This window comes from Gopherus evgoodei, chromosome 4 (assembly GCF_007399415.2).
Source record: "Gopherus evgoodei ecotype Sinaloan lineage chromosome 4, rGopEvg1_v1.p, whole genome shotgun sequence".
NCBI lineage: Eukaryota > Metazoa > Chordata > Testudines > Testudinidae > Gopherus > Gopherus evgoodei.
The window spans coordinates 100349750-100359363 of NC_044325.1; the positions used below are offsets into that span (position 1 = coordinate 100349750).

At 40.7% G+C, this 9614-nt stretch overlaps 1 protein-coding gene across 1 annotated transcript in view; it reads right to left on the minus strand.

The window, feature by feature from the left end:
• Positions 1-8427, minus strand: part of PARVA (parvin alpha) — a 101452-nt gene extending 93025 nt beyond the window's left edge. The window contains exon 1 of the mRNA XM_030560344.1: positions 8110-8427. Coding sequence (XP_030416204.1) covers positions 8110-8248 — 139 coding nt within the window. The 5' untranslated portion in view covers positions 8249-8427. The remainder of the gene's footprint in view (positions 1-8109) is intronic.
• Positions 8428-9614: the final 1187 nt, after the last annotated feature.

A 9614-nucleotide genomic window follows, 5' to 3' on the forward strand; every position in this document is an offset into this window, starting at 1 on the left:
GATGCTGCTTCACTGCCTGCCTTAGTAAGGACATACAGCAAGGTACAGACGTATGCTTATTTCACAGGGGTAGCATCTCTCACATATGAGCCATAGGGGACTGTCCTAATTGCTAACCTTTTTTTTTTAAAAAAAAACTTTTGTTTTTTCACATACTGTCTCTTTTTTATAGGGTTAGATAACAACTAAAAACAACTTGAGGGAAAGAATCAGGATTCTAAAAGTTAAATAATGTTACTGAGTTTTTGGTGGTTTTTTTTTTTAAATAGTAAGCAAATACTTTTAAAAGACTACAGTACTGTCAACACCAACTGATCAAAAATCATAAACCAGGTGCCAAAAAGCTAGGAGATTATTTTTAAACGTCATGATTTTTAAGTCAAATAATGAAGGGTTCTTTTTACTGGCCTTCTGGTTTCTGAACAGCTAGGGTGCACTTTCAGGTCACTCTTTCGAGCTTTTGTCTGCAATCATCGGAGCTAGAAATATACTTTACAAAATGAAAGGTGAGAATCTTTTATAACAAGACTCCAGGGGCTGAAGCTGCAAGAGAACACCAAATATTATTAGATTCACAATAAAATTCTGAAGAGTTGGCAATACTGAGACTAAAAGGTGCTGAAATGTCAGAAATATTCTAATTTAAATTTTACAAAGCCTCAGAGAGGGGAGTAAAAGATAGAAAGATATTTAAATACTTAGAAGATAATGTTGAAGAACCTTATATTGTAAATTCCCTGGGGGAGGGACTGTATTCACTGTGTACATGTGTTTACAGTGGTTAGCACAAATACAAATGCTAATGTGTTTTTTAAACTTTTTATTAAATAATTAAAAACAAACAGAAGTTCTATTTAACAGTGTCCTGTTTATTGCTGAGAGCAGTACTAGTGCAAACAGGGAGGGAAGTGAAGGCAGGGCAGAAAACATCCAAATACTACTTCACCTGCTCTTGGAACTACCTGCAACTAGTGGGAAAATTTGGCGGGAGCCAGAGCCAGCATTCCAAACTATCAGAGTTGTCACCAACGGTGGGCAGGAGCAATGTGAGACTGCACTGGGAGGGCAAGTGGCACCATTGCAGGTGCTGCCCTTGTATTTCCTGTCCACACTGGCACAGAATAATTACCTCCGCAATTTTGCTGTCTTGTGCTGAACAATTGCTTCAGTGCAAGCAGCACATACCTGGTACTCCCTGCCATTAAAGGTATAGTGGTGGCTGTCACTTATAAACAGCTGATAACATATTTTCTGAGACAAACTCACAGACTGGAGTCTTTATCTGGGTAGACTTTCTCTTCCTTATAAATACTGCAGATATGTTCAGAAAGGTCTATAGGAGCGAAGAGACAACAAATAAAAGTAATTTAACTCTTAGGGGTGAGGCCATCTGGATTCTCCTCTTTCACTATTCTTCTCATCATTTCTTTTCTCCTTATTTTCAGTTGTTCCTGCTACTTAATCAGCTCACTGTATTTTCCATTTCTCAGTGCCTGCTCCAACCCGTTTCATTTTTCAGAGGTGATACTAATTGGATTTCACCTGACACCCAGGACCACATCTGGCTGTACATAAGGAAGAAGAGAATGTGCATAAATGTAGTACACCAGGGAGAGGAAGATTGTAATCACATACTACACTTCAAATGCTATGCATTAACTTCAATATCCTGAGGAAATATACCATGTCAGACCTCTGAAACACAAGCATACTGCAATTCTAACGTGATAATAAGGCCTAGAAACAAAATACTAATGTTTCATTCACAAACTTTACCTACTTTCCCATACAGAATAAGAAGGTCTTGATACGTACCTATTCCTCTTCCCAGTGTGTATCCCATTTCAAATCTAATATTAGCCAAGAGTAGAAGTAAAAACCCATTTAAAAACTTTCTTAGAATCCCTACTCACTCCCTTCAAATGAAGCACGAAGTAGAGATGAACAAACCTCAATCCCATATTTCTGTAGAATTTACAACAATGGGGACAGATTCTGCAACACTTGCCCATGCTAAATAGTACTTAGTCATGCAAATAGGCCGACTAACTACACTAAAACCGCTTGCATGAGTACTAAATGTGTATTTAACTTGAAGAGGGATTGCAGAATTGGGTTAATAAAAAGTAGTACTCAGGTCTCAAAAAGAAACAGAAAATTGTTTGTACTCTAAAGAATAAATTTCTTCCATGATGGGACATATACATCAAGAGCAGAGCATTCCTTTGTCCTTCAATCAGCCATATGACACAGAATTAAAGGTTGGGAATTTGGGGGAAGTTAGAGTATATGTTTTACATTTTCCTATTTCTTGCTAACATCATTAGCTTCCCTTCAAAGTCAGTGGAAATACAAGCTCCTCTGACCCCTAGCACTGAAGTGAAAACAAAATAAGAAATACGGAAAAATGAGGGAGATAATGTCACAAAAGTGGAAGCTGCAGGAAAATTCATTCTAACTCTTGCACCATCAGCACCAAATAAGCTAGATAGAAGAGAGGCCAAATTACTTAAAATTGATGCCATATCAACTGGAAGTCTGACAGAGCCCATACATTGAACCGTAATTGCTCTCCATCCAATTCATGGGTCCAAACTGTCTGTTTTGCATCTGCTTCTGTACCAATTTAAGCAATTTTGAACTTTGCTCTGCCTTGCTGAATGTATCACAGATTTATTAGAGTGTCAGGGTCCAATTTTTAAGATTCTCCACTAAGGTAGGCTATTATGAGGTGTGAAATTTTTATGTCCATCAGCCCAGGCCAGGAACATTCAGGAAGAACAATCATATGTGACCTTACTGAACTCACCATGAAATACTCATAAGCTAATAATGGAATAGACCAGAAAATAAAAAAGGAAGAGATCATTTTGTTCTCTTCTTCCACTATCTTAAAAATTTGCTAGAAAGTGGTCTTGAACACTATGAAGAGCTTACAAAAGTGTTTCTAATTGGTAAAAAGCATTACTGCAAGTAAAATGGGCTTTATAGGCCAGCTAAGGTATTTATCCCTCTGTTATACAATTGAACCTGCTCCAGTTTCATATATGGGATGAATTAAACTTTTAAATATTTATTTAAGGGGTTAACATTTCTTGCATTAAGTGAAAATTAGTTATTTCACCTGTAAGCACGTATTAAAAAATTATCCTTATGTTACAAGGACAAATTATAATACATTTTACACAGATTCAGGCATTTATTTTTTATGTCACTGGATACAACAATTAACAGAAAGTATAACCTTTTTATTACAATTTTTTTATCTTATCAGAGAAGCAGCCTTATTAGCCCCAAAATTAAGAGTTTAGTTATCCATCCTTAAACTACACCAACGGCCAATGACAAATGGCCAGTAAAATACAGTACAAGAGCCCATGCGAGAGAAAATGATGTTAATACCTTGTATAAAGCAAACTACATTTCTCATCTCCAAAACTTAGGTGGTGTAATATTGTTTTAAAAATTATTTTAGTGACAATATATTTTACATATAAACATTTCCTTATTGAGGCACTAACACTTGTTCAGACCATAGCTGAAATCAGCTTTATTAGGTAGGAGCATCTCAGGTTACTCTCTTGATTTTGATCCTGGCATGGTACTTTATAGTCTGTCAAGTATTTCTTTATTTTGAATAATGTGTATTATTCCTTGTTCTGCCACTGAACTTGCAGTGCAGCTTGGGAGAAGTCACTTGTTTAAATCATTCAGTTTCCTCATCTGTAAAATAGGGATAATACCAACCTTTGCAAAGAGCTTTCAAGTCCTTGAAGGAAAGGTTCACTAAATGCAAAATATTCATGTAAAGGAATTTTATATTGGTATTCTAAACAAATTATTTTCCTGCATTTGGAATGATGTAGGTTTTACTATTTCTTTCACAAGCAGTTTCCTTAGTTTATGTTTTCATACTCTTCACCGTACACAGACATTTTAAATACCAACTGGACTTTGATTTGGCAGAGTATTTGGGCACTATCTTTATTGTTGCAATTTGTAAAAGAGTTCAATATTGTCTTGACTGTGTCAAAGCACTTTTCGATGACACAACTGGGAAGTCACATTTGGATATGTATGATGTATTATTTACAATTATCATCTAAAACACTTAATACAAAAAGTCTTTATATGTAACAGCCTATCATAATACCTACAATAGGTAAAATATCTTTTCTTTAATCATTCAGAACTACTGCTAATTTTTAATCTTCATTGTGAAGAGCCAGGAGAAATAATTTAAAATTTGCCCTAGATGTAACAATATGATGTATACAAAGATATAAACATATTATGTAACAAGAAAGATAAAGGTTGGGATTTTCAAAAGCACCTATGTGAGCAGAAGTCCCATTGACACTTAAAGAGAATAAACTCTTTAACTGCTATATCCCAGTGGTAGAAGCCTGGATAATAAAGTGAAAGAACTGTTAAATCATGAAAATAAACTGACACGGTTGATATTACAGAAATCTGGTGGGAGAATTTGCATGACTGGAATGTTAAAATCACTGTTTAGAGAGAGTAAAAGGGGAGATGGGTGGCACTCCCCAGCAAAGACGCCATTACTTGTTTTAGATGACTGACATCTTGGAATCACAGGATATTAAATGTTTATGGATCAATGTTTTAAATGATAAGGTACAAAATGCGATATTGGTGAGTGTTTGACAGACCACCAAATCAGACTAGAGAACAGAACAAATGGCTTCTTAAGAATCTACTTCAAATGTGTAGAAAGAAAAAGCATGTAATCAAAGGGAACTTCAACTTAGGGGACATATGCTGGAGGTCCCATGCTGCCAGCAGTGAAAAAAAACCACTGGATTTTCTATAAATTATAGGGAATTTTTTAACACAAATAGTATTGCACCCAACAAAGGGTATTTCAATATTACACCTCATTTTGACTGACAAAGATGACTTGATCAAGTAAATAAAAGTGACGGCTTAGGTGCAAGTGATTGTAACCTGATTACATTTGTTTTGTGCAAACAGAATACAGTCCCAGCCAGTAATATAAATACTTGAAGGTTTAAAGGGGTCCAATTACTAAAGCTAAAAATAATGAGCAGAATTGATTGAGATAAAAAAATCTAAACAGAAAAGTAGAATTGAAAATTAGCAATTGTTTAAGAACACTTACAAATCGATATATAACAAAATGGGAAAAAAGTTGTGGTTAATGGCAAGTAACAAGTCAGAAAGTAATGAGGGCAATTGATAAGGGAAGCTAAATGTAACCGCTAAACATCTATGGCCACTAGGATTACTGAAAATAAGGAATTATAAATAAATAATCAGGAAAAAGGGGAGTCTTAACAGTACAGATGCAGATGGTAAAATTGTCCATAACGGTGAGGGAGAATTCAGTACATATTTCGAAGATGTATTTGGAACAAAGCTGGATATCGTATTCATGTCATATATTGAGGATGAAATATTTCCTATTCCAACATTAACTAACAGAAAGAAAGAGTGAGAATGACTCTATAGCCTGGTGACTGGGGCACTTACTTGGAAGATGGAAGACCCAGAATCCAGTTCCCGTACTCCAATGACTATTTAATTATTTAGCAAAAGTGGAACAGCTTCAATAGGAGAAACAGAGAGATCTGCATCAGAATATCCCATAGGCCAGTGGTTACAGCACTCTCATGAGAGGTGGGAGACCCCCGTTTAAATCCTCTCTCCTCATCAGTCAAAGGGTAAAACTGAATCTCAGTTTCCCACATCCCAGCTTTACAGATGAGCAAGGGTTTTGAGGATCTCAGCGGAACGTAAATTTGGGGCTTTGGCTCTCAAGTGGGGTAGTAGGTACTTGAGTCCTTTTGTGGATCTTGGCTAAAGTGAGTCATCAGTAAAATCAGAAATAGAACCCCAAACTTCCAATCCCCTGCTTTAAATCACTGTACCAAGCTCATACAAAATCTGACAGGGAAAAAGGTAGTCTCTTCTTTTAATATTCTAGACTTTTTTAAAAGTCTAATAATGAGTTACTTTGAGAGAAGGTCACAGACTACAAGAAAACTTTAAAGAGAGAAATATTTTACTTTGAGATTGATATCATCAAACATGTTTCGAAAAATGTGCAATGTTGAATGAAATCATTTGTAAATCTGTAAACTGCAAAAAATATGATTCAGAATAAAAAATCCCCACTGTAATAAGAATCATTCGTGTGTATAATATATACCACAAATATATGTAGGTCATTTAATCTCATGCATTTCTTTAAAGAATTTTTTCTTCAATAAATTAGAAAAATAAAGGAAATTTTGTTGACATAAAGCAACAGAAACAAAGAAATTCTAATACTGCTATTTCCTCCTGTTAGGCTTTGATACTCCACCAACCTCTCAGATCAACATGCAACTGTACATAAAGTAATCTGTGCTGCCAGAGCTTGCCATAACAGGACAAGTCAAGGAGGGTATGATCATCCTTAGTGTTTTCAACTAGTGTTACAACCTACATTTTAAATATACTGGTCCAGATTCTGGTTTGTGGCTGATTTGCACAGAGTACAGTTCAGGGCACGGGTGCTCAAAACTGACCTTTGCACTATTCCTGCTGGGGCCCTGCAAGAAATTAGAGATGCCTAAAGTCTGTTCCAGGTTATGCCAGATTGCTACAAGGGAACAAAACCAAAAGCTGAGGTTTGGTGTGACCCGGGGCAACCTGCCAATGCACCTTTTCCTCCAGCCACGGGAGGATCACCCTTATTTCAGAGTAGATATAAGAACTACAGTGAGAAGAGTTATATAAGCTGGATAGCTGCATAAACAGGACAGATGTGCACAGAAAAGTATCCTCCATGCACTAGTAAAGACAGCTGTAGGGACATTTCACACTGGTGGCACAGCAGAATGTGGCCATATAGCTGATTCAGACCCATTATGTGTATGTCATTTTTATTTTGGCACTTCATCTCTTTTAGTGAAATGGCATAAATTCTCTAGGTGTTCATCCAACATCTTCCCTTGCCCCACCTAAATCTGGTCCTACCTTCCTGGAAAACACCCCTAAGTCTTTAATTTGTGCATCTCCCAATCAGCCACTTATGATTTTTTTCATTAAAATATTAGTAGGGAAGCTCAGTGAGAAGTCCTTGCCATCCTTTTCATGATTTTTACTTCTGTTTTGTAGGAAACTGGTTATTCGGCCCAAATACATTATTCCCCCACACAGTCCCCTCTGGCTCTTTATTCTTTCGTAACTGTAATCGCTAGATTCTCCAATCAGCTCTGAAATGAAGATAAAAATGAAGCTTAAGGTACATTTTAAAAACTCTACAAATTCCACTCCCTGAACTCCGCAAGCAGCTCCAGCAATGTAAACACACAAATCGCCTTGTAGGCTTGCCTTGTCCAGCTGCCAACTGCACATTTTCCCAGGGAACATAAATTGAGATGCGCACACACACACTCCCTGCTTTATACCCATTCTGGGAAGAAATTCCTCCCACCACAGCACCGCCGAGGAGCGTGCAAAGAGGCCCTGTCACCCAGAGTCTGCATTAAAGACAACCCTTGTCTTACGAGCCAGAGCACGAGTTTAAGCGGCTTGCCAGCCTCCGCCAACCGAGACCGCCCCGGCCCCAGCGGCTTAGGGCGTGCAGATCAAGCCAGAGGCTACGCACAGTTAAGGAGCCGATAATACGCTCCGAGGTGCAGAAGGCGGCAGCAGGGAGGGGGCACTGGGAGCGCGCTCAGGTTGGGGGGGAGGCTGAGCCCCGGAGGAGCCGCTCCCCCGCCCCCGCTTGGGGCTCCAGCATTTTTCTGGAGCGTGACGCGTTCCACAGGAAAAAACAGGGCGAGCCGCAGCCCGGGCGCACCCAGCCCCTCAGCCCCCTGGCCCGGCCGCAGCCTCCCGGGAGGCCCCGCTGCGGGGCAGAGCGCGCCGAGCGCCACGGTCCCGTCCGCCCCGCTCCTGCTCCTGCTCCTGCTCCAAGGGGAGCGCAGGGCAAAGCGCGCGGGGAGCTGGCGGGGGCGGGGGGTGCCACTCCCTCCTGCTTCGCCACACCGCAGCCCAGCCAGCCCCTCTCCCCTCCCCAGGGCCGCCAAGCCCCGGGCGCTGCCAGGAGCCGGGCCAACCTGGCCCTTTTACCTTCTTTGGCTTTTTTCCTCCGGGCCAGGGTCCCGCCAAGTTTGCCCAAGAAGGAGTCATCTTTCTTCCGCGACGGGGGCGACTTGGGGGTGGTGGGGGACTTGGGGGCCGAGGGGGATTTCGGGGGAGAAGTTGCCATGTCGCGCCCGAGTGCAGGGCTGAGGGGAGGCAGGTTTGAAACCCAGCTGCAGCGAGCGGCTGCTCCCTGCTCCAAACGGAAGCGGAATTATTTCAAGCATTTCAAGCAGCTCCTGCTCTCTCCTTCCCTCCCGCCCTGCGCCACGGAAGGCCGCTCTGTGCGCTCCCCGCTCTCTCAGCCCTTGCTGCACGCCAGGAACTTCAGCCTCTACCCGCCGTGTCCTGCCACTTGGCAACCCAGCTCCTGGGGGCAGCGGGCCGGGCCGTTGGCTTGTTTACTGCAGTGGAGATGCCTGGCTCTGCACTATTAGCTTTCAGGAAAGGGGAAGATCTTCCACCCGCTCTCTTCCAGGCAGGTGCATCTTACCAGAGATGTACCGGCCAGATATTAAGTGCATGGAGGGGGGACTTACCTAGGAATCAGATTCTGATCTTTCAAAGCAAGATCAGGCCAGGTTTCTCTAATTTAAACACTTCATCCGGACCAGTACCCACAGGGCCCAAGGCTGGTGCGCACAAAATGTTAGCTAAAAGCCACCTTGACATGCTTTTCTCTCCCACTCAAAGGTGCACCAAGTGCTCCTCAGCCACAACTCAGGCTTCTCTTCCTTCCTATTTAGATGCTTATACTGTGCTCATCACATTGGGATCTGGGCCACAAACAGGCCCTTATCTTTCAAACATATACACATGCTTAACTTTACACATGACATGAGATTAGTCCCATTTAAACCAAAAGAACTACTCAGCTGCTTGAAGTGGTTGCAGGGTCATGGCCTAAATGACTAAATGCTACTATCAGTATTCCTAAATTCTGAGAGTGGGTGGAAAGGATTACAGTTTAAGGTGAATGTTTCCACCATCACTGACCAATTCTCACCAGGAAAGACAACACTGCTAATAAGAAAACACAAGCAAGCTTTCCGCAAGTTTATACTCAAATTTCCAAATGAGCTTTCATCTCATAAACCAGGGGTTGGCAACCTTTCAGATGTGGTGAGCCAAGTCTTCATTTATTCACTCTAATTTAAGGTTTCGCATGCCAGTAATACCTTTTAGCGTTTTTAGAAGGTCTCTTTCTATAAGTCTATATTATATAACCAAACTATGTTGCATGTGAAGTAAATAAGGTTTTTAAAATGTTTAAGAAGCTTCATTTAAAATTGAATTAAAATGCAGAGCCTCCCCCCCTAGACCAGTGGCCAGGACCCGGGCAGTGTAAGTGCCGCTGAAAATCAGCTTGCCATAGGTTGCCTACCCCATCGTAAACTATATTTCTCCACCCACTCCCCTCTGTTGCATCCATCACCGTAGTATGTGAGTACAATATACTTCACTGATAAGAAACAAACATAAAACTGCAACAT